The sequence below is a fragment of the Haliaeetus albicilla genome, chromosome 22, assembly GCF_947461875.1.
Source record: "Haliaeetus albicilla chromosome 22, bHalAlb1.1, whole genome shotgun sequence".
Taxonomy (NCBI): domain Eukaryota; kingdom Metazoa; phylum Chordata; class Aves; order Accipitriformes; family Accipitridae; genus Haliaeetus; species Haliaeetus albicilla.
This window is the reverse complement of record NC_091504.1, coordinates 8,767,184-8,792,513: the sequence shown is the minus strand read 5'-3', so window position 1 is coordinate 8,792,513 and position 25,330 is coordinate 8,767,184. Positions and strand designations below refer to the sequence as shown.

The following is a 25,330-nucleotide window of genomic DNA, read 5'->3' as shown; positions in this document are numbered from 1 at the left end:
CAGGGTGAAGCTGAGTCTAGTTTCGGTTCATCAAACCACAAAAACATCTCTGAAATGCAACAAGGAAACTGAGAATAAAGACTGAGCTGTGTCTTGATACCATCAGCAGTGTACTGCCAGGGAGCACGTATGTTGCAGGGTCTGCATTCTGTCTCCTAATTTAAGACCTCTATGAGTTATACTGATAAGGAGACCTTGGGAATAAGTGTGAAAGCCCAGACTTCTAAAATCATTAGTTGAAAACGATTAAATGTAGTAAGTAACACTGCCTTTGAGCTGCACAGCTCTGGCTCTTGGTAGTGTGCATTCATCCTTTCTAGAGGATGTGTTGGGTGTCATACGACTTTTTTTAAAACAGTTCATAATTCTGCTTTTGTTGCTAAAAATAATGCTGTGCTTTTCATGAACTTCACTGCATTGAGTGACCGACCCAAGGCTGTTCCAGAGGTTCACTGAAGTGGTGATAATAATCTGTGCTTTGCTGATAGCTGCAAAAGGCGGGCTTTTGTGACCCACACAAGCAGGCTTGAAATGACCCACAAGCTTTCTGAGAGTGTAATTACTAATTTACATGTTCATTATCATGTTATGTTAAGGCTCGGGCAGGGAGGGGCTCTGAAAGATGTCCTGGTAATTCTTAAATGAGTAAATTACTACCTTGGCACATATGCATGTAAGGTATGTGTATTATTAAATTAGTCTTGACTGAGTTTCCTTAAAAATTATCTACAACAATAAAAAAATACAATGGAAGAAAATTCAGCAGCTGAAGTGTAGTGGCTTGTATTCATATGTTATACCTGTACTATTAAGTAACTGCACAAAATTGGAAACAGAAGGCTCTGAGGTGGAAGAGGGTGGGACAGTGTAATTTAGCAAAGGCAGGGTGATGATGAGTTATTTTATACTAGCAGCTGCCATTGTGGTGTGTGCATGATTTTTCTTTTCTCTTTTCTTAATCTTATGCACTGTCAGTGGCATTATAGTAATTCCTGCTGGGAACACTTAAAACAACAGGGTTTTGCATTGTGTGCTCTCCTGCAGTCACTTCTCTCCTGGAAGAGTTGCCCATTACGAGCACAAGCTGGTAGATGTAGCTGATACTCATTTTAGCAGAGCTGGGTAAAATGTGGTAAGATCCAAAGCTTGATAACAAGGAGGGCTGGTGATGGTAGGAGTCATGGTGGGTAGGAAGGGGATGTAGAAGCAGGCTCCAAAAAATTAGGAAGCCAGGGCTGTGCTGGAAAACTATCTTCATTTGCTACCAATATATGGTGTAGGGAGGTTTTATGGGCTGGTGGGTGTTAGATACAGTGTGAAAAGTGCTTCAGCAGTGCAGGTATTGAAGGGAGGGATGGAACAAGAGTGGGCGTCTGAATTAAAAACGTGATGGGGTGCAGAGGGGTAAATAACTCCCTAACAGAAAGAGATCCCCCTCTCTTTTAAATAAAGAGTAGAGGCATTACGGGGGGCAGTAAGGGCTTCTGGGGTTTAGCGGTACAGGTGTTTTTCCTACCTGTCACTGAAGGAGGTGTTTTTAAGGTTCCACTTGTGTGGTGTAAACCCCATTTTTCCATGGCAGAGGAAGGTGTTCTGGTGCTGCCTGAAGGATTGTTGAAGTCACATTGGTAATGTTGCAGCTGCAATTAACATCTTACTAAAAAAAGCTTTGTGGAGGGATTACCTTAATCTTGTCTTGGAGTCATATCCATTTCCAAACACATTAGAAAAAAAGTCAACAGACATAACCCTCCTCTTACAGTTGTCATCAGCCTGAGTTGCCGTATTTAGAGCATCGTTTGTATGATCGATATTCTACCGAGCTGTTAATAGCAAACATTAAAAGGTTAACAGCTTGTGTTTTTATGGCAAAGCATTAGAGAAGAGCTTTCCTCTAAAAGAAACAATCGCTGTAGAGAACATAATATAAAGTAAAAAGATACAAAGTGAACTCTAAATGAAAGCACTTCTGGAGAAAATTGAAATAGCTTTATAAAGCACTTTCATATCTTCCAGAACGATCAGGTACTATGCAAACTAAAATTAGTGTTGTATCTTCTATTAAAGTAAATGTGCAATGTCTAAATTGCAATCCAAAAGTCATTCCTCTGTTATTTGCCAGAGTTGGATGAGTAACTAGTCCTACCGGAATGCTTTAGTCATAGGCTACAGGCTAAACTGAACTTGTTATGGTGTCCTGGTTTAAGCAGCAAGGTACAAAGATTTTGCTCCTTTAGAGCCTTACTGAGGTGCAGTGAACTGGAGTTTAAACAGTCTAAAATGCAGTAAGTTAGCAGCTATTAGTATTCTTTTCCTTAATCAACAGAAATCGGTTAATGGCTCATACATCTTAAAATATAATTGAATGGTAGCCCTGAAATCAGCTGGTAGATCCAGGTTTTATACATCATTTTTGTTCTTTGGTGAATGGAGAATGTGCAGGTTCTTGGTAGCAAATCTTGTAATTTCTGTCAAAATAGGAAGCTGTAGTCTCAGCTGTGAATCTGTCATTTTGCTGGTTGTGTGAGACTGCTATTAAAGGTTGGAGTTCATAGATAAATGGTATGAGTAAGCAGCTAGTTTGATAACTAGTTCTAGTTTGATAACTGTTAATGAAACACCTTTAGCAAACTTAATGAGGCAAAAATGGGGATGATAAGGATGTAGACTGACAGTGGTGTTCTCTCGCCCTGATCCATATCAAGTCATGCTCAGATCAGACTTGGGACAGACCTGACGCTTGCCCATGCAGCACAGACCCCATGTAGCACAGCAGCAGATGACAGCACCTGTTTTGGGGAGAACCGGCTATGACCGAGATGCTGTCTTGGAAACAATTTCTAGGTCAAAGTATGGATGTCCTACTGGAACACAGGTATCTGTAGCTGTTGGTGTACCAGCATTTAGACCTACTTGCTTAGTTTCATGTATCACTAACTTCTTCACCTAACCAAGCTGTGACTGAGGACATCATCTTTGGCTGGAGGGTCTGCTGAATCTGGCAGCTGAGATCCTCCCTGCAAGAGCCTGCAGGTCTGAGCTCAACCATAGCATTTGGGCAGTCGGAAGCAGTGGAGCCCGTGTGGATGGTGGCATGTCAAATCTTACCGTGACTGTTTTTAGTGAATTGCAAAGGTTTTCATGGTAAAAAGCTGACATTACCTGCTCTGCAAATGGGATTCATAGACTTGAGTATTTTTTTCCTAAATGGTTGACAGAAGAGAGCAAACAGCATTTCCTGGCAGTTTGATCCAGCCCTGAGTAGCCTGAGACATTGGGGGTGGAGGGGTCAGATTTTACCGCTTGTGAAAATCAGTAAGAAGTATTTCTGGTTTAATAGTTGACTGTTCTGTGATGCCTCATGAAGGTGAGGCAAACTGCCAGCCCTTACCCAGAAAGTCTGTACTAAATTCTGCTAATGATGGTCCAGACTTCATGACTTTCCTTAAAAAGCTTTAAACATGAAATTTGCATATGACCCAAATGGCTGAATTTCAGACCAGACAGAAAGTGAAGTGAGTGCTGCTGGTTCTGGCTGCCTGTGGGGTTTGATCTTGTCCTGACTGTGCAGGACTGAGGCAGTCGTTAATGTCCATGCATTGCTGCTCAGTATCAGGGTTCATCAGCACGTCTTTTCGCAGACCCTGGTGATACTTGCCTGTTCTTTTCTTCAGTGCAGAGTAAACGCTGAGCCCCAGAAGAAAGCAAACTGCATATTAATGTGAGTGATAATACTGAGGTGCAGCTGGAAATATTACAGACAGGTACAGCCGCAGGTCCTACAAAAGCTCTACTTTTATTATAGCCCCACTAGATAATCTGCTTTCTGGGGTGTCTGTATATAGGTACAGTAAATTTCCTCTGCAGCTCTCCAACAGCACGTGTCCTCTTTATCTCAATGACCTAGTTATCAGAGCCTTTGCTTGAAAGGTGGGTGGTTACCGCACGCTCCAGGAACGGTTAACTTGAGGAATACCCAAAGGCATTAGCAAATACAGAACGCTGCTCGCTACCTTTTTAAGTCCTGCCAATAGCTAGAAGGGGGTGTGCTTGCTGTGGCCATCAGAGAGCATCTGGGGAAGACCTGGGAGGCTCTCCTGTTTGCAGAGGGTCCTGGGCTGAGTTTTGATTACTTCAGACAGTTTGTGCTACTCCACCTTCCTTTGGCCAAACGTCCGGAACCGCCAGGAGAAGTCAAATAGGAGAATAAACAGTCTTGGAGGTCATGCTGTTTCTTTCTGCCAGGTTGGCCTTGGATGCTGGCCAGCCTGGGCTTTTTACATAAAATGCTTGCTTTGTGCTCTGTTTTCTTTTTTGATTTTGATGCGTTGAACATTGTGAAGCTGGTGTTTTTATTTATTATTTTATTAAGGAGTAGGCTCTGTCATCTTCAACATCTTAGTTTGAAGTCAGTGGAGGACATGTCAGATGTTTGAGATTTATAAGAACTCTGCAATTTATTTCCAAAAGTAGGAAATAAGTCAATTTTTTTCCAAGATTCAAGAGTTATCTCAACTACTCTTCCTAAAGAAGGATTGAATTAACTATCCAAAAACGATTGAGCCCTGCCATTCCTATGTGAAGAGCTAACACTTCTCTGTGAATTGAGGTGATCTTGATCTTGGCTGGTGGAGGGGTGGAGTGGGAGAGCAGTGCTTCTTACGGAGAATTTGCATGATATTGATCTGCCCAACGTTTGGAAACTCCTCTTCGGGGGGGGGGTTGGCATCAGAAACTGCTGGTGAGGCTTACTCCGTGTTGAGCAGCAGAGAAATAAACTGCAGGGATTTACAAAAATGTTGGATATGTATGCCTGGATCTAGTTGGGAGGAATTTGCAACAATGTGCAATGTCCCAGAACGAAATGCATAGAAATGGCAGCGTGGCTATATCCTAAAGCCATTAAGGACTCCATCAAATATTTTTTTTTAAATGAGTCTCTTCTCCACAATGCTGCTGTTATGTGGGAAATGGTGACTGGCAGGAGGAGGAGACTATTTGGTGGCTGAAGGGCTGGCCGGCTTCAAGGGGAAGTTTATAGTGCAAGGGATTGTTTGCAGAGACCATGTATAAATGTGTTAAAGAGGTGATAACGGGTGCTTGATCTTGCTTAAGCTGGCAAAGTGGCTTTGATTTAATTGTAGGTTATTTTAAGCCAATTTCCCACTAGCAATGTTTCTTGCTAAAACAGTCCTTGCTTTCTAGAGCAGGTCGTTAAAAAGAAAAAAAAAAAAAGTGGGGGGAAGGAAGAGGAGAGGTAGGATGAAATTCAGTATTCCTTTGTGAAGTAATTGAAAATGCATGGTGTCCTACAGAGCATCCATGTTTGGAGTGCAGAGCTGAATGTCTTCCCACGCTGTTGTGTTGAGTCAGTTCTCCTGGGGGGTTAATCCAACCCCAGGCTGTTTGAGGAGGGTCTCCTGCTGCTTGGCCCTGTGGTGGTCCTTGGGGAAACTGCTGTACATGGAAATGGGAACTAGCAGAAGCCTGTAGTGTTTCTGCACGTTGTCTCACTTGCTCATCTCTTTGCAGAAGACTGCCGGTCATGGTTTTTGTTTCTGTTTTTATTGTTTTGAGGCAGAACTTTAAGTTTTCTTTAATGGCTTACTTTGGTTCTGTGCAGAGGAAGACTGGGGCTTGAATCTTGATGTATTTATTATTGATAGCATGTGTTGAAAACATTAGAGGAATGACTAATGGCATGGTCTGTACTGTAGCAGTACTGTTGTCTAAGGCTATCCATTATCAGGCTTAGACCATAAGGGAAGTGTGGCACAGCTAGAGAGGCTAAGCTCGGTGGTGAGCTGTTACTAGAATAAAATCATCCCAGCTCCAGAGACTTGCAAAACTATAGTGACTTTGCAATGTCTGTATGCTAATTCTGATAATTTTTTTTAGGACTTAAAACCACTGAGCTATAACCAATGAATTCTATAATAAAAGCTAAATTTGGAGTTGGGGGGACGTTCTTCTTGAATCAAATAGCTGAATACTTGTATATTGCTTTTCAAAGTGCTGGAAATTTTGTAATCTTTAAAGCTGCCACTTCCTGAGCACCTTTGGTGCAGGTGGCAGTGTGGCACAGTGTGACACTGAGGCAAAGACAGGAATAGGTGTCAGGAGTCCTCTCAAAATTCATGCTTCCTGTGCTATTGCTGTATTTATTATCTCTAAACATCTGAAAGTATCTTCACTTGAACTTGCTGTCTTTGTGAGAATTATTTGACAAGGATGAGCTAACTTGAAATTACTAAATGCCACAAAAAAAAAAAAGAAAAAAAAAAGGAAACTTCTTGTATTATTTTCATTAGTTAATGCAGCTGAGCAAATGGTCCTTCATGTCCAAAGCTTTCACTTGCAGTGGACAAATCTTGTTGCTACTTGACACCAATGAGTAGTTTAAATTCCAGATTATTTTGCCCTCCACCTGGACTTTGTGCTCTTGTTGGTTTTTGGGTGCATCTGTGACATGAATGATATTTTAACTCTTTCCTTTATGTGTTGTTCCCAGGCATCTGAAGAGGCCTCACTACGGGCTTTGGAGAGTCTAATGACAGAGTTTTTCCACAATTGCACAACGAATGAGCGGAAACGCGAGATAGGTGAGTTCATGCCCTTTCTAAAGGATGGTCCCCTTTGCTTTCGGCTGCCTGCAAACCTTGGCAGAGGTGACTTGGTTATGTTAAATATAGCACATGAAAGTGCTCTATCTGATACCAAACTCGCATCTTAGCCTCTCCTGCTTATGTATGAACTTGAAGTAAAGGCTTATGTAGTTTGGGTTTCAGATATCCCATGGCAGGTCCTATAGATAATTAATATGTTGGTAACTGTCTACTGCTGTGAGCATGGAGATGTAGTTTTTTATCAAGGGTAGTAAGTTGGTTAGGGTAGGAGAAGGATATTACCTTTTTTCTGCCTGTACATTGTTGGACTGCATGTCCTGGAAAACCTCTACCTTCTGCCTAGAGATGGGGCGTGGGCTTTGGATTTCTTTAGCATTAAGAAGGGAAAGCAGAAGACTGTCCTAGTTAATGTGAAATGACAAGTAGGAATAAACAGTGAGGTTTCATTTTGGCTGGTGTTATTAAATATGTCGTTGTGAAAACCAGCAGAGATCTTAGATGTGCTCTAGATTAGCTTCTTGAATCAGTGGTTAATGGCTGTAAATAGGCAGTTTTCTTTTATACTCAAACTTCTGCCATCTCTAACTTCAGTGCCAAAAGTATGATCAGTATGAAAAACTCCCAGAAATCTGGTAAAATAAAGAATAAGCAATTAGGCAAGGTGGTTGGTTTTTTTTTTTCCCTATTGTGGAGATCATCTGTGAAAAAGGTGAAAGCCTTCAGCCTCCCCTGTTTTCCTGCTTAAGTTGCAGGAGAGAAACAGATTGATTAAGGCTTAAATTTGATTAGCCTGTAAAACAGCCCTTGCAGCTTTTCCCTTTGCCGCATTTGGTATGTAGTCCCTTGATGTGAGATGACCAAATCCTGTACCTGAGTGTTTGGAGAGGTTTTTGATATGCTGCACTACAACAAAGTCAATGGCTCTTGGAGCAATTGCATTAAAACAAGGGTGTTTTATAATGCTGTGTGTGATCTGAAGTACTTCTAGTCTTTCACAGTGACCAGGTATCCCGACATTTGGCTTTTATAGATAAAATGGTAATGCTTGTAATATAATTTTTGTGTGACCTGTTTTAATATTCAGCTATTAGTCTGGTGTAGTATTTATATCAAAATTGTATTCTAGAATGACATACCTATTTTGTGTTCATTAAAGCCTATTGTTAGATTGCTTTTAATACTTTGGAGTGTGATTTTATATTTTTTTTTTCCCTCCTCCAGGTTGTTCAAGTCATTCCCTGAACATGGGGTTTCGTCCATGCTCAGTGTGATGTTGTATGATCAGTATACGTTGTTAGGGATTTGTTTACAGCTTAAGAATTTTAATGTCGTTTTTTAATACTTTATTTTTTCAGAGGAGCTTTTAAATAACTTTGCCCAGCAGATAGGAGCCTGGAGATTCTGCCTCTATTTCCTGTCAAGTACAAGAAATGACTATGTAATGATGTACAGTTTGACTGTGTTTGAGGTAAGATGTGTACTGTTGCCTGCTTAGTGCATTTTCTGTCTGATGCAGTTTTATATGGCAATCGATTTTATTTGAAAATGTTTGTCTAAAATGGCAGTCCTAGTAAGTACGGTGATAAAGGATGCTTTTATTGCTCTCTCCTCGAGAGGTTGCTTAATGGCAGGCTAAGAGTAGGAGAATATGAATCTTTGTACACAAATTGAAGAATTAATTTCCTGGCATCTCTAAGTACAAATTACCTACAGTTTCAGAGGCTGCTTGAGTTGTCTGCACAATGCTTTTAAGAGTGTTATTGCTTTTATACTCTTTTTATGGTCAGAAATATGTGCATGATTACCTGCTACTAGCTACTGCAAACTTAAATGCTAAGAGGGAAGACAAAGTTGCTTTTGTTTTTCTGACATGTTGTGGTTGATGCTCTTGAACTACATCCCACAAGCTCGTGTGCTAGTTGTAGAGGCAAGGTCTCTTTTAGGAGACCACATCCCAATCTTCACCTATTTATAAAAGAACAAAGTTATGGTTAAAAGCCTAAATATTGATCTGTATATCTACTGGAAGAAACAAAAGTATTCTGTGAGCAGCTGTATTTGATCAACCATTTCTCAGTGACCAGTGCAGTGTCTTTCCCTAACGATATTCTGGGGCTTGGTCAGTGTCACATGTCACCCTGGTCTGTTTGTGGCCTCTGCATTGTGATCTTGGCTGCATTGGCAGTCTGAGCTGTGCTCCTAAATCAGAGGGGTTTTATATCCTTTGCAATGGGCCACTTTTTAGATAGATCAGACAATGGTGTTCTTAAAAGTTGTGTTGTTTTGACGAATTATCTCTGGTGGTGTTGACTTCTTCACTTAAAATGTTCACTTTATATATCTGGGGTTGCATTGGGAGTCTGGACTCAATCTGCAAACTGAATCTGGTTTGCCTTCTTCTCAAAAAGGGGTAATCATGACAAACAGTATGGGAGTGTTTCCCTGCACTGGGGATGGATGTCACACAGCAGCTGCCTGCAATAATTAAACAAATTTTCATGAAGAGGAAAGCAGGTTTGATTCCTGAGCCTCTGCTTCTCGGGGTGGGGTAAGGTGGGAAAGTAGTACTGAAAAAATAGTTGGGACCAGAACTAAGCTGAACAAAGAAATCACTGTCCTAGTGTACAGCGAGGGACATGAGTCCACAGTTCAGCTGAGAGATTAGGATCTTTCCACTGAGGAGCTTGAATTTATCAAGTTAACTACTGTAGCACTGTGCATTCCACTGGTCCTCATAGCTGTAGGCTGTTGTAGTCTGCAACTTCGTCAGTCTTCAACTGTGTGAGTACTGAATGTCAGTAAAAGCGTGTATATAAACACAAGGATCATTCCCAAAACTTCGTGAGAATGCTGCATTTCCTAGAATGTCAAGGAAGTTAACAGTGCATCTGGAATAAATTTTCATGGGGCCCCCTTCCGTATGAACCGTTTTTTCTCCTTGCTTTTGGAAAAGAGAACATCTTCCCAAAAACATTTCACAGGTGGAGAAAGGTTGCACTTTTAGGTCCAATGAGTAGGATAAAACTCAGTGGGCATTAAAGCATGAATATTAAAGCTGAAAACATCTTCCAGTTTTATTGGGGCTTCTGAAACTCTTGTTCTGGACTTGCATCAAGGAACTCTCAGTTTGGTTGGGTCATTATTGTTAAGCAATACTTCTGGATCTTCTGTGCAAGAAACCCCAAAAAGCAACCTCTTTGGGGAACTTAATGTATAAATACACCTCTGTACCTCTACACTGAACTGGCACTTCTGTACAGTATGTCTGTACTGTGAATTGGATTTGCTTTGATCATAAATAATCTTCCATTTTCTGCAACAAACCCCTTTGCAGTATTTCCTGCTTTTGGGTTCTCCAAGCTATATGGCTGCAGTTGGGCACAGACATTGCCTCTGTAGCAGGCCTCCTCAGTAAGTTATCCTGAGAGGCTCAGCTCCTAATGCTCCAGAGCCCCTAAATGGGATTGTAGCGTGGCAGGAAAGCAATTTGCAACTCTGCCTTCTTATGGATTTTGTCCGGCTTTAAGTGGACTAAAAGCTTTCTGTTAAAGTGGTGCTCTGTCACTGCAAGGCAGTCACTCCGACGGTGACCTTCCAGCTTGGCTTCAGGAGACCCAGGTGGCATCAGAGTCATCTAAAACCAAACTTGCTTCCTCTCTTTTTTTTTTTTTTTTTCTGCTTCATACAAAGCTGTGCTTCCCCCTTTAAAGGGGAAAATCTAGGTGTCCAGGGTTAAAAGATAGTGGAAATACTTGATATGTATGCCAACTAGTTCTGCTTGACCCAAAACCAGTTAAAATGGTAATGTGCTGGTTGCTGTCCCTTGTCAGTTAATAGAAATGATGGTGTATTCAAAGAGATATTGGTAGCAATTTCTGGGGCATTGAAACCCATCTTTTGTGAAACTTCAGTGTTGGAGGGCTTCTACAAATCTGATACGCTTGGGGGGTTGGGATTTTTGTTAGAGCTCATCCCTATACACTGTGCGGCTTGTAAGACATGAGCTCAGCGAGTTTTGTTCCGCAGCTTGAGCCATCACTGTCTTTGGTTGCCTGAGTACCCGTAAGGTAGCAAAGCTTATTCCAAGTTAAGTTAGTGGTGCAGGGTTTGCCCTTTATTAAGCTGCTCTTGTTCTGCCTGGCTTAGTCTGCACACACTCACCTCTGTGTGTTGTTAAAGATGTTAGGGTTGGTACTGGACTGCTGAGCAGTTAAAAAATTTCAGCTCTTTGCTCAGCGAGCCTGTGTCAGAGCTCTAACAAGAGAGAAACATCTTTTGTTTAACCTGCTAATACCTGCTTGTTTCCTTATCTACAGGTCTGCCCGTGGCAGCAGAGAAGGTTGAACTACGTCAAATATAGATGCCTAAGTTTTTAACTGACCAGGCTTGGTCAGTGAGAGGCCTGGATAGATTTGAAAGCTGTAGCCTTTTCCCTGCCTGTGCATTGTGGCAGGCACTGGCAATCCCGGGGCATAAGATGCAGCAGCTCTGCCTGGTGCTCTGTACCTGCATTATGTGTCCACATTCTCTTGCTGTTTAACTTAGTGAAGCATGTCTAAGATGAGCTCATTTGGGAGGTCTGTTTCTTTTTCAGAACCTAATCAATAAGATGTGGCTTGGGGTCCCATCTCAAGACAAAATGGAGATCCGCAGCTGCCTGCCCAAGCTCCTTCTAGCTCACCATAAAACTCTGCCTTACTTCATCAGGAACAAACTCTGCAAAGTCATTGTGGATATTGGCCGGCAAGACTGGCCAATGTTCTACCATGACTTTTTTACTAACATCTTGCAGGTAAGAAGTTTCTAAAGGGAAAACTTGGTTTCATTCACAGAGAGACATTATTTTGTTTTCTTGAGTAGTGACTTCCCTTGATGAAGATAAAATAATTACGTAAAAAAAAAGTTGCTTCTTAAATTCCTTTTTTCTTTTTTACTTTTGAAAATAACCCTTAGCTTCCTACATGTTACATTTCTTTCTATTTTTGACAAAGGTACAATCGTATTAACTGCGCTTTGAATTTTAAAGATTTAGGAGTAGTTGTTGAAAATGCAGGGGTTGTGGGTTCTTTAAAGAAAAAAGTCAGTAAAACTATGGATGCATCACTGAATGATTCTCAAAAGTGAAGTTTCTGAATGTGGCTGTTGGAGATTTTTCACCTAATAGCCAAAGATACCCTAAAACCTTTGGCACCTCGTCATGTAAAGTTACTAATGGAATGTTGTTGCAGTGTTGAAGAGGGCTCTTGCAGGAAGGCTAGAGTATGTATTTGAGGATCCTGCCTGAGACAATGCCATTAGTTTGAATGTTGGTTGTAATTCAGTATCTCCACGGTGAAGCCTGAGCCAGGCTAACAGCTCGTTGCAGCTGGAGCCAAACTAGGCCAGTGCAAACCTCCTCTTTTGGTTCGAGCACTTTGTTTCCAGTTCTCTTAAAATTGTTCATAATTGGCTTAAAGAAGCTGAGTGTAAACTGAAGTGCTGCACAGTCTTTTTCTGCTGACATAATTACACGATTTGAGTGCAGCTATGCCCACAGATAAGCCACAAGGCAGTTATTTAAAAAAAAAATAAAAAAAAATCAAAGTCTCTGAGGGTCAGGAGTTTATTTGTTAAGACAAATGGATCTAGTATTAATTGCAAAGTTAACAAAAAAATGCTAACTTGGCATACAGAGCTTGTTACTAACTGTTGTAATCTCTTTTCAAATAGCTTTCTGTAATCATGTAGTGCAACATGCTGCAATTTTTTCCTGAATTGTCAATTTGACAATAAGTATTCTGAGACGACTATCTACACTTACAGTTTTGGCTTTCGTTTCACCTGGATCTGCAATTGAGTTTGAGCTTCTACTTGCTTTTCGAGCACTGTGGAAGTTATCTTAAGTGATTGCAGAGCCCACTTTGGGTATCTATTTTTCCTTAAGCCTTTCCTGTGAACTCAGCTTCAGAGGGAATTGTTCCCATAAATTAATTTCTATAGCAGACACTTTCTAAAAATGTTCAGAAAAAGTGGAAGAAAAACACTAATACTGAACTTCAAGACCTCAAAATAAAGAAGAGGAGCACAGGAGCAGGATGACTTGCTTCTAGAGTTGCAGATGAGTCCTCTCTCAAGACTTTCTTGTGAGATAATTTGAAGCAACTGTTTGATTCTTTAACTTGTATCCCAGGACTCTAAGTAGTCTCTAAAACTTTTACTGAACCATTGGAGGGGTGGAGGAGAAAAGTAACTTGGACTATTGTATTGTCATTATGCAAAACCAATAATTTTACGTAGAAAGTGCTACTTCTTTAGAGGTGTGAAATATGTTTAACATTACTGAAGTGCCAGTGCATGGTATTGCTAAACTTCCCTGTATTGTCAGAAAATATTCTGAGAGGAGATGTAAGCTGCAAAGAGACTTAACAAGTTGTGTATTTCATTTAATTTTCTTTTTTAGCTGTCTGCTCCTGTGCCATCATGCTTCCTTTCTGAAAGCCGACTTACATCTAGACTAAGAGCTTTTAGAATGGCTTTTTCTCCCACATATTTCACCAAACTGTGTGGCCTTAGCAGTGTTAACTCAGCGTGTCTCCAGTTTGGTGGGTCAAGGAGATTAGGACCAAGGTCAGCCTGTGTTAGAGAATTTATGACTTCAAGCATTACTTGTGGTAATTGTGCTTGGCTTTAGGCTTTTTCTCCCAGAGGGAATAGAGCATAAATTGCATTGGATGTTCCAGGTCAACAGAGAAGAGCAGCATTGAATTTCAGCTGAAAATAAAACTTTGTCCCACTTGAATGTGTCTTTAATATCCCAGTGGCTAATGAAGGCAAAAATCATTGATTTCTCTGGTTCCTGCACGTTCTGTCTGTGGTAGAAGTCACTTTTTTAGGGTAAATGTGATTTCCAGTTTCAGAGGCAATACAGGTACAAGGAGAGGTCGCATCCCTTAACTGTGTTCCTGTGCCATCCGATGTTGGCTGCAGCTCTTTGTATGGGGAGGGATGGGCTTTTTAATGGAAAACTGCTCAGCTGATGGTGCAGGTTCCCCACCTGAGCGTGGCTGCAGTGGCAGCCCTGTTACGTGGTGAAACCGCTGGTGCTGAGGCAATTCTGAGAAGTGATGATGTCAGCAGAAGACAGTAAACAGAAGGAACAAACTATTACTGGTAAACATGCTGGAACAGAGAACGTGTGCAATGACATTATGAAAGCTCTCTTGAAACCCCAAGGATTCCCATGGTACTTGAACTGTTGCAACATCGTAAATTAATGTCTCAGGAAATCGAATATTTGCAGTTCTCTGCCCTCAACATGCAGCGTTCCAAACTGTGGGAAATGATACTCCCTCAGTCTTGAAGCACTTGTAAACTGCTAACAGTGTTACTAACCCCCTGTTTGTCAGCTGATAGCTTTGCAGAATGTTGTCATCACATGTTGCATTCATGTGTTTTCCTGTCAGTTAATTCAATCTCCTGTGACCACTCCTCTGGGACTGATCATGTTGAAAACTACTTCGGAAGAACTGGCATGTCCACGGGAAGATCTCAGTGTAGCCCGGAAAGAAGAGCTACGAAAGCTGCTCCTAGACCAGGTGCAAACAGTGCTTGGGCTCCTCACAGGTACGAGTTACTGCACTTGCAGCATTGAAACAAATGTCCTCCTTCACCATCCCTAAGATGCTAGCAAGCTTGCACATTCTGGGTTCAGTGAAGCAACGTGTGGGAGATATAGTGGCTGCTCCTGCAGTTTAAACACTCAACACTACCCTTAGGCATTTGGGTCAGCTGACTATGAAACAAGCTTGTATAGCAGACCAGCTGTACAGCTATGTATGTCTCCCTTTTTTGAAGAGGGATTGAGATTGTGTGTTTAAGGACTTAGTAATTTCTTTGGGCTCACTAAGAGAAGACAATGCTCCTTGTCAAAGCACTGAAGGTGTGTTCTACTGAAGTTATCTTGCAGTCTCCAGTATGGTTGTTAGATCAATCTGTGTTTTAGCAGGCTGTTCTGAAAAATATCTCTTTGGCCAGGTATTTTGGAGAGCATCTGGGACAAACACAGTGTTACTGCTGCCACTCCACCACCATCCCCAACTTCAGGAGAAAGTGGTAAGGATGGCTAAAGCTACAATATGATTATTTCCATGTACTTAAGCTTGCAATATCAGACATAGATTCCTTCCTTCTATAGATTACTTCCTTCCTAACCTCTTGTAATAAGCCTTTTCTAGAGCTTTTCATAAGCCAACAAATTTCTGGTCAGAAAGATAAACCTTACACGAAGAAGCAATTTCCACTCCAGGGGATGCCCCGCTGAAAATGCCGCCTTATTGAAAAGTGCACATATAGCTGCTTGTTGTCCTCAGATGGCAAAAAGCTTTCTGAAGTGTCAATGCAAAATGCTCTTAATGTCTGTGAGTTGGCATTGTCCTCTATGAATTGCAGCTGTAAGTGCATCAAAAGCCAGAGTGGAGTGGGGCAAAACTGAAGCCCTAACTGAAGAAAAAAAAAAAAGGTGGCTAGGACTTTGTGTATATATAGTGAAACTTTTTTCTACCTATTCCTGTTAGTCTTTTGTGGGGGTGTTTATCTGATCTAATTTACATATCTATTTCTTAGTTACCTTCAAAATAGAGAATATATTTCTATGTCCTTGTATTTGGCACACATTTCACTTACTCTGTTAAGGCTAAATGGGGTTAGATTTATAGGGTCACCCCAGACATAACACTGATCTTGATGACTACCAGTTTCTCTTGTGCCTTGCTGTAATGTGGGTTGTTGTTACACTCAGCTCACCCAAGCATTTGTGGTGTCTTTGTTCGTGCTTCTTGGAAAACAAAGCAAGAAGAAATACCATGATGCAGTGAAATCAGTATGTTGTCTGATCTTGGCTCTGTCTGCTTTTAACAAGGAAAAAGAAGGGCTTAGGGGCTGGAAACCTGTAATACCTGGTTGTGCATAGGGAGAAGATGAAACACTTGTGGATCTGATATTTCTTTCTCCAGGGTCATACTGATAGCGAGGTGTGCTTGGTGCAGTGTGTTCTGTAAGTTAATACAGTTGTATCAGGTACCTTTGTCTCACTTGTCTTTGGGACCTCAAACAGTTAACTGAGTTGCAGATTACTTCCTTGTGGGCAGATTGCACTAGTCAGTTTAAGACAGCTGCCCTTGATAAGCTTTTGTTAATGTTTTGGTTAGTGATAAAACTTTCACATTTAAGTTTGAGCAGAATTTCAAGTGCTGCTTTCCTGTAGAAGAGCTTAAGACAATTTTATATTTATATACAAAACATAAACTTAAATGGAGAGAAATTGGGTTGGGGGGGGGTGGATTTTGCTGTAGCTAGCAAAAGTTTGGAGAAAAAATATTAACAGAAAAGAACAAAACTTGTAGTATCACTTGGCAAGAGTGAACGTGCTGCTTGGAGAGGGCAGGAGTGCCAGCTTCACCCACCCTGGCAGCAAGAGCCTCAGTACTTTGATGTGACATTGAGTAAGACTGGGGTCTTCCATGGTAAAAAGCTCATTTATGTTAGTATCAGCTGTTGGTGGCAAGTGCCTCAGTGGCCAAAAATGATGCTGTATTTGTACAAAACAGCTTGAATTGCTCGGTGAGCCCAGCTGAATGCTAGCAAGGTGATGGTTAATGCAGGCACGTCCAAGGCCATGTCTGCAGGAGAGGGTACTGCACTGTGAACAGCGGGTTCCAGAATTATCTTGGGGAAAAACTAACACTGGTTTGTTCTGAGGTGCTAGTAACTTAAATTAATGCAACCCAGAAAATCTGTCTTGTTGTCTAGAGTTGTAATAAAAAAAATAACCAGTGGAACAAATTCTGGGCTGATTGTCAGTCCTCTCAATTGCTTGGTGAATCACTGGGTGGTGCTTGTGCTGAGGCAGCTTTTCATCCACCTGTGCATTCACCTTGTGACTTGAGATCATATTTCTCAAAGTGAAAGTACACTGCATTTCTGTTCTGGGTCTTTCCTTTCTCCCTTTTCAGGGAAAACAAACAAACTTCTTACACAGCGTATTTTCAAGATAATTGCTAGTAATTAAGACTACACTGACAGTTCTTTCAGAAGTTCAGGCTTAATTTCATTGGGTCCTGCCTGTACAAACTTGTTTATCTGAAACTTTCTCTGTGTTTTTTTCCTGTCCTCTGCCTTAACTACTCTCTCCATGTTAAAACTGACTGTGCTTCAAGTTCTTCAAGTCCAAAAGGAAGAGCACCGAGTGCTTCCCTCTTGTCCACTGCTTGCTCACTTTCTGTGTTTTGTGAAGGACTCTTTTCTTTTTTTCTTCACTTTCTTTATTAGCCAAATGTCCCTTGGGTCCCTACTTGGTGATACGATCAGTCGAAAGATTCACAGAACGGAATAAGAGCACCGATGGGGTTGCGAACACAGAGAACCTATGGGGCTTAAAGCCGGACACACAAGTCAGTAGTAGTGAGTGACAGTTGTGGCATTGCACATCTGCTGGTCTTTAATTGCAGGCACTGATCTCTGGGTTTAGTGAAACTCTGCCATTAAATTCTGCACTGCGAATGTTAATTGTTTCTCTGTCCTTAAAATTTGTGAAATCTGTAAGCTGACCATATCTTTTTACCCACATATTGTTATATTTGAGTCTCATTCATGCAGCAAACTATTCCTGTTTACTGGTGGCACTTAAACTTTTTTTTGTTGCTTAGTTGAGGCCACCAACTTTTTCTCTTTACATTCAAGTGACATTAAAGGTGTTCCAAAAGGCAAAATAAGCTTCAGAGTCCCTATAAACGTTTAATATCTTCTGTCAGAGCCAAAATCTCTTTAGGAACTTGGAAAACCTATGCTTCCTTTTTTGCACAGGGAAGCAGAGTGAAATGGTTACTTGCAAGTCTTGCATAGTTTTTAAATAGCAGTTGAAGACAATGTTAAACTCATTTCTCATACCACTTAAGCAAAGGAACTCTGGTAATGTCCTCTCTTGGGAAACATTTGAGTTATTGCACCAGTATAGAATTTACTCAGCAATCATCTCTCAGCCTCCAAATGTTGTCTTTGCATGATTTATAGCTCTTTACTTGATGAATCCCTTCCTTAGGCATATTCACTCATGTATGGTAAACAAATGAGTAACAGAAATGTTTGCTGTTGCTTACTTCTGCAGAACTAGCCTGATCCCAGCCCCTCCCCGAGTTTTCTCCTTGTGCATGAATGCAGCTGGTCCTGTAAATTTATCACCTGTTTGCACAGATGCAAAATCTAACTTCAAATCCCTTAAACTCTGAGCTTCAGTAATTTAACTGGGTGCAAAGCACTTTGACCAAATGCTGTGAATTACAGGGACCTAATTTACAGTTTCTGGTGTTGATGGATTAAAAGATGAGAATCTTTCATTCTCGTTGATTTTTGTGGAGTTTGTTGGACTGGACATTTGAAAGCAACATGTCCACTTCTGTAAAAGCGCAACACAAGCAGCTCTTGCGCTGCAGCATATGTATAGTTGTAAAAGTTACCATGGGGGCTGCTTTAATATTAAGAGTAAGTGCAGGGTTATCAAATTCAGCTGAAGTAGCATGAAGCCTTAAATTTCTGCAGCCGAGGAGAAAGAAGCAACAATAAGGTATGGCAGAGAGTTATGAATTTAGTGATGTAAGACATGGATCTTGATGAAAAATGGAGACATAAGAGGAATCTGTTCATCATGCATACTTTTGAGTACTTTGGAAATAGCTCAGTAAATCATACCTGTTATTTTTGTGCTGCTGGTGTGTTGGATATTTTCACTTTCAAAAAAAAATTACTCAGATTTTCTGGGGAGAACTTTTAAATTCTGTATCGTAGCAAGTGCCTGAGGATTTCTAAAGGTGAAGAGATTATTTGTATTTAGGGGCGAGAAGTGTATTGAATAACCTGGGGAAGGTGAATAGGTTTTCAGCATGTGGTCTATGGAAGCCTGCGAGTTAGTGGGCAGCTTCTGTGGGAAGGGCAGCCTACCTGGTAGTGTCTGCTTGGATTTCCATAAAGCTTTCAACAAGGCTTCTCACTACAAGCTTTTGAGAAAGCAAAGGCCATCAGGGATAAGGGAGTCTCTGGATTGTTGATTAATTGGTTAGAAGGTAGGATATAAAAGGTAAGCGGAAATGGTCCCCTCTTGCCATGAGGGGGAAGGTCACCTGTGGAATACTGCTTGGGACTGTGCTCATGGACATACTTGTTAGAGACCTGGGAAAAGGGCTCAGTAAAGAGACAAGGAGGGTTGCTGACTGCATGAGACTGTCAGAATGGTGAGAAAGAAGGTATGACTGAAGACCTACAGGAAGATCTTGCGTGCCTCTGGGCAAATGGCAGGTGAAACAGTAATGCAGATAAGTAGAACCTGTGTTTGGGCAGGGAGAGCAGTACTCATCTCATGCCAAATCATGGGCTTCAAACTTGCCTTCAGTGTGCAGGATTAACTTCTGAGAATTACACCAGATCATTCTACAAAAATTTCGGATTGGTAGGAGTCAAAAATGGATATCTGCTATGGTGCTGTATGGAATTTAAGGTTCATCCACACCTTCGATAGTGGCTGCAGTTCTGGTCTTCCTATGTCAATAGGTGTAGAGTAGAAATGAAAGCTTTGTAGAAGGGCAGTGAAGATGATTGAGGGTATTGAATGACTTCCATGTAAGTAACAAGAAAAGTAGAACTCTTCATTCTCTCAAAGAAATTGAGAGTGAGGAGCTGCAATAGAAACCTGTTCAGTGATATGTAGAAGGTGAATGGAGAGAGAATTTCTCTTCCCTGTTTGGGTACAGGAGGTAGGAAATGAAACTAACAGCTGACATGCCCCAAACAAAAACCATCTTTACACAATGTATAGTTAAGCTGTGGAACTCTGTCACAGGATGTTGCAAATATTAAGTTTATGTGGCTTCAGCTGGAGACCGGATAAAGTCATGGAAGGTAAAGCCTGAGGCTGTGCAGAATTCTTCAGACCCCACCTGGCTCTGGAAACCTTTGTAATGTGAGTGGTTGGAGGCTGGGAAATGTGATCTGTGCCTGCTGTGGGCTTTTGGTCACTGAGAAAAGGGTACTGCACTAAGTAGGCTTTTTGGTCTGACTCAGAACATCTGCTCTTAAGTCATCCACAAACTCATGTGCAAGCAGAAGCAACTCTGCCAAGGTTCAGTGTAATGTGGATGTGCCAGAACTTGTGCAAGCTTACATCAAGGATGCTCGACCTTGTGAGGGGAGTGAATTTTATAATAAATTCCTAAAATACACCCCATGGCATTGCTGTTTTCCAAAACACTGGGTGTGCTTCCCAGTAAGGCTAGAAGGGCTGTGTGAAGCTGCTGCTTAAACTTTCGCTTGATCTGACAAAACTTCAGAAAATTCCTGAATACAAACGCCGGAGGCTCTGATGGCTTTTCCTTTATAGGTGGGGCTGGCAGTTGTACCATTTGAAGGTAGTTGTCCTGATTTATAATGCAGATGTGTGTTTTGTTTCCTAGGTGACCTGTTAAGTAGCCTGTTGCAGAGTCCCAGTGCAGCCAAATTATTGAACCAGCCAATTCCCATCCTTGATACAGAAAGTGAATATATATGTTCCCTGGCACTGGAGTGCCTGGCACACCTCTTCAGCTGGATCCCTTTGTCTACTAGTATCACCCCATCACTCCTCACCACCATTTTCCACTTTGCTCGCTTTGGCTGCGACACCCGTGTTCGGAAAATGTGTTCTGTCAACGGCAGCAGCCAGAACTCGGTGTTGGGACAGGAGCGTGGCCGACTTGGCGTCTTGGCTATGTCTTGCATCAATGAACTGATGTCTAAGAACTGCGTGCCTATGGAGTTCGAAGAGTATTTGCTACGGATGTTCCAGCAGACTTTCTACCTCCTGCAGAAGATTACCAAGGAGAATAACGCCCATACGGTGAAGAGCCGGCTAGAGGAACTGGATGAAAGGTAACAGCAACCAAACAGCTAAGTAGCTGTGCTAGGGCCTCTTGCTTTCTAAAGGACTGTCTGTATTATTTTGCGGTCATGCATGGTGTGTCTAATCGCCTTTTTTTCAGAGTACTGTGCTGGGGGAGACAGGCAGAAAGGTAAGTGGCCACAGGTAAGGTTCTGATAAGGGGCTGAGTGCTAAGGGACCGTGGTGGCACAGGTTTGTATTCTTTCCTGCCCTCTTCCTCCCCTTTCCCCCGTTCGTTACTGTTTGACTGCAGGTCTGAGGTGGCACAAGAGCTGAACCTGCCCTTCATTCAGTTGTAACAGAAAACAGAAGAGGCTCAGTGAGGTAAAGGCATTGCAGTATTCCCTTTCCTGGTTGGTATCTGCCTTCTCTGCTTAAACTCAAACATACAAAGAGTGGGTAGATATTCTGCAAGTCATGACTTGAAAGAAAATAAAGTAGTTTCCTGCCCTTCATGGAGATGTGATGATTTCTGATTGCTTTTTTTATTTTTACTTTTTTAAACACCACTAAAAGACAGCTTGGGGAACTCCATTCACAGCAGCAGTGAATGGCTCCACCACAGAGGCTCTCTGGCATGCTTGACTGGAGGCAGCAGGGAAGTGGCAGCATCTTGGGAGGCTGCGTATTGTCATTTTCTGGAAAGTTACTACCATCCTTGTTGCCTAAGACAGCTCAACTATTTCTTATCGGATATTCCTACTTGTAGGAGAGAAGGTGATACTTGACTTGCTGTTGAATGGTTGAATCCATGTGTTGGCAGGGTGGTGGAAGAGGTGATGACTTGATGCTGCCTCTCATTGCAGGCCTGCTGCCATGGGAAGGCTGGCAGACTATGTTGGCAAATAGGTTGCAACTGTGCAAATGTGCTCAGTATCTTGCTACAGATACGTGATGGTGGAAATAAATTTCTGGTGCTGCTGTATAAAATTTCTGTTCCCAGGTGCAGCAGCAAGGCTTTTGACCTTTTGTGGGTTTTTTTTGTTGGTTTTTTATATCCACTTAAGAGAAAAAAAGAAATTTAGAAAAAAAACTGTGGGTCCATTTGTAGAGAGAACTTGCATGTTTCTTCTGTAAAATTCCCTTTTCCCATACCTTTAGATACACATATAACTTTGGGATCGTGACTTCTGTTTAACAGTGAATTCTACCTGCTCATTTTTTTACTAACTTGCTCTGACTTCAGTATCACTCACTTCCTAGAAATAAGATGTGTAGAAATCTGCCACCTTTGCATACAAGATATGGGCACAGAGAGCCAGGAGTTACACTCTGGATTTCAGAAAAGCTCTCCTGGAAACCCACAATCCCTTGTTTAACTTTGTTCATTCTTTTATGGAAGACATCAGCAAGCCTTCACTGGCAAGGCTGTGGAAGGTCTGTAGCTGCGTTGGCCTTCACAGAGATGGTGTTGCCATATTGTTACGTTCTGCTGCGTACACGTTAGCCACAGAGATTTTTGGTGCCTGTAATTGTGAGACCCCTCTTTATTCATTGCTAAGGTCTCAAATACAGATGTAACTAAGATATTCTGGAGACTGGAAAAATCTAGCTGGCTTCTGGAGGAGTGGAGCTTTCTCAGAGCTGACTCTGTCCTCTCTGTGGAAAAGGATGCGAGGATTTTCCTTTTGTCACTTAAGGGCATAGCTATACTTTTATGTCCAAAACTAAATGCATGAAAGTGTCATCTTGGCTTGGACTAAAAAAAATCCTGAACAAAATTGGCACTGAAGAAACTAACTTCTGTAGATTGCTGTCTTCACAAACTGCCTGCCCTGGGTCTGTTCCTTCCCTTCCTCTCGTGGTGCTGGTTATTTTTTTTTCTGTTACAAAATCAGTGTGGTTGTGAACAGTTGGTACTGCCAAATTAGTCTAGAAAAAGAGTAAGCTTGAACTGTCTTTTGCTTTATTTGTGTTTGGCTTTAGCTTGAAGATCCCAAAATATGGGAAATGGCTATTAAGGTTCTGAGCAATGGCTCAGTGGTTGCAGAAGGGGCTTTGGGTCTGGCAGAGCTAGGGGCCAAGTAAGAATTTGACTGGTCTCAGATCAGAGCACCTTTCAAAAATAAAAATTAAAAGAATGAAGGAGGTGTTTGGGTCTGGACTCTTTTGCTAGCTTTACTTTTGAAGTGTTTGATCCATGATCAGGTATGTTTAGAGATCTCTTGTCAAGTAGGCAGTGCCAAATAAAAAGGAAATTTAATCTTTTTGCATATTCAAAGTATTGTGTGGTTTTGTAGGCTTATAATAACCAACAGTGCTGCAGCTCTTTGTTAGCTGGCAATGCTTCTGGTTTTGAGTGAATTTTCATTAGAAAGAGTGAGGTTCCTTCCTCAACCCCCCCCCCCCCCCCAAAAAAAAACCAAAACCCAAACCAAAACCAAACAACCAGTTTGCAGAAGAGAAGAGCAAGGAGTACAGTAAAATCAGGCTGTTTGTGCATGTCTGAAACTCTGCTAAGCCTAACTTTGTATTTAAAAGAAAAACTTGAAGTGAGCTCTTGCAATGTAGGAAGGATGGACTTCTCTGCACACAGCCTTGCCATTGGATTGCTGGAGCTCTTCCTGTTTGTGTATGATGCTGCAATGCATTGGTCCTGTGACCTGATGGAGTATTTAACTCTTTTCTTTATAGATAGATATGAAGATGATTTCTAACCTTGATGAAGCTCATGTTGTGCAGGGCGTGTTCTTATTCCCCAATAAAAGTTTACCCCACTGTGGTCTCTGTAATTTTTCCCCAGCTGCATACTTGAGACCCCCAGGGCTTGCACTGAGGTCATGCTCTTGCTGGACTCCCTGAAATTTTGGTAGCAGGCTTCTTTTTGGACCTTCATTTTGTACAGTCCCAAGCATTGAGTAGTCCCATGCTTTGGCGAAAGACTTATCTTTATAGTCTAATTCAGTCACAAAAGCCTGGGCTCAGTTCAGAAACTTTTGGATAGTTGATCTGCACTGCAGAAGAAACTGTCCTTTCCAGCTCTCAACTCCATGGCTCTCCCACTCTCTCGTGTAAATTTAACACGTGTATTGCTAACTCCTGCATTAACTTCTTGCTTCCAGCTGAATTCCACAGTGGTACAGTTTATTTCACTAATCTTATCTACATCAGTAAGATGACCCTTGCTATTAAATTATTTCTCTAGGGTGGGGGAGGATCGTGCTTATTTACAGGCCTGGTTGAACTCAATTATATTTATCTGAGTATTAAAGTTGCTTTTGACTAGACTGTCTTTTCTGCTGTTTCAGGTATTAATGGAATGAAGGGTTGCCCGTCCTGTAGGTAATTGTTGCAGGGCTTTATATTTTAATTGTTCTACTGGCTGTTAATTGTAACTTTCTTTTTAATGAAAGGATTTTGAGTGAATTTTATCACTATTTCGATGAAATTGCTTTCCCTTGTGGCATCTCTCATGTTTTCTCAGTTGTGTTTTCTCCTTTCCCTTGTAGCTACATTGAGAAGTTTACGGATTTTCTCCGTCTCTTTGTGAGTGTCCACCTACGAAGAATTGAATCCTACTCCCAGTTCCCTGTGGTTGAATTTCTGGCATTGTTGTTCAAATACACTTTTCATCAGGTACAGCCCTGTGACATTGTTTTTGTCCTCTGTCTGTTCTCTGTTCTGTTGTCTTCTATGGCAGGGCTAGCTTGTTTTCCCCAGTGAAGTTGATACTTAAAGTTAGCCCACAAAAAAGCAGTTAACTTGTCTTACTGGCACTTCGCCAGTAGTGCTGAGGACTTGGAAATGGCTTCATGTGCTCTTGGATTTAGTTGGAGACAGGGGTCACACGTAGTTAGCTTGCAAGAACAACTTGTCTGCTGTTTAACTTTGCTTCTGCTTTCATTTTTTTGCTAGTCCTTGGAATGGACAATGTTATCTGGAAAAATCTCTCTAGCTTGCTTGTTTTGTGTTTGGGGATGCTTTTCTTTCTCCTCAGTCTGCTGCTTTTACTCTATCTGAGGCTTTCCTTGTAACTTTCAGTTTTAGTATTACAAAAAAAAAAAACCAAAACAAAACCCTGCTGTAGAAGCTGTCACAATGCAACTCAGCCCTTTTTACCCCCACATGTGAATAATGACAAGGAAGCAGATCTATAAAATGCTAGAAGGTGATGCAGCAAGCCATGTGAGATGGGCTAATGCTGAAACCAGCCTTGTAATTCCTGGCTTCCCACCTTTGTGCAAAAGCTCTTGCTCATCTTTTGACAGCTATAAATCTCTCCAGTGACCTCCTAGAAATTTTTCAATAAAGCAAGAAGTTCTTCCCATGGATTGAAGTGGATGCTAACTTGTATTTTCATTGTGTGAAATCAGCCTTGCCATAGTTTGTGATATTAATTGTGAATTTTGGTGTATTTCAGCCTACCCATGAAGGTTACTTTTCTTGCTTAGACATCTGGACGCTCTTCTTGGACTATCTGACTAGCAAAATTAAAAGTCGTCTTGCAGACAAAGAAGCAGTACTCAACAGGTAAGCAGTTGGGAAGCTGTCAGGATGTGACAGCTGCAAAGAGACTTCATGGTCACCCTGGAAGGACTGTGAGAAATAACCTATTGCTTACTTCAACTTCACATGTGGTCGAGTCCTTTCTTTTTCTGAAATAGTAAAATATAAACAGTGTAAACTTCAATTTTTCACAGTCATTCAAAAGAATTCAAACTGAGCAAGTTAAGGTAGAAAAACTGTCACTTACATATGTTGGTGTGAACTCAGCAGCCAGAGGAAGAAAGCTTTGTAGTCTAAAATAAATTTGCTAAAATGTGTT

At 41.4% G+C, this 25,330-nt stretch overlaps 1 protein-coding gene across 2 annotated transcripts in view; it reads left to right on the top strand.

Annotated features, from left to right (window-relative positions):
• The window catches only part of XPO6 (exportin 6), a 55,755-nt gene that overhangs the window by 10,198 nt on the left and 20,227 nt on the right, over positions 1-25,330 (top strand). For both annotated transcript variants that reach the window (XM_069809656.1, XM_069809655.1), the window contains exons 2-9: positions 6,512-6,602; positions 7,982-8,094; positions 11,221-11,418; positions 14,069-14,228; positions 14,640-14,717; positions 20,102-20,555; positions 24,015-24,141; positions 24,926-25,035. In XM_069809656.1, the coding sequence (XP_069665757.1) occupies positions 6,512-6,602; positions 7,982-8,094; positions 11,221-11,418; positions 14,069-14,228; positions 14,640-14,717; positions 20,102-20,555; positions 24,015-24,141; positions 24,926-25,035 (1,331 nt within the window). The remainder of the gene's footprint in view (positions 1-6,511; positions 6,603-7,981; positions 8,095-11,220; positions 11,419-14,068; positions 14,229-14,639; positions 14,718-20,101; positions 20,556-24,014; positions 24,142-24,925; positions 25,036-25,330) is intronic.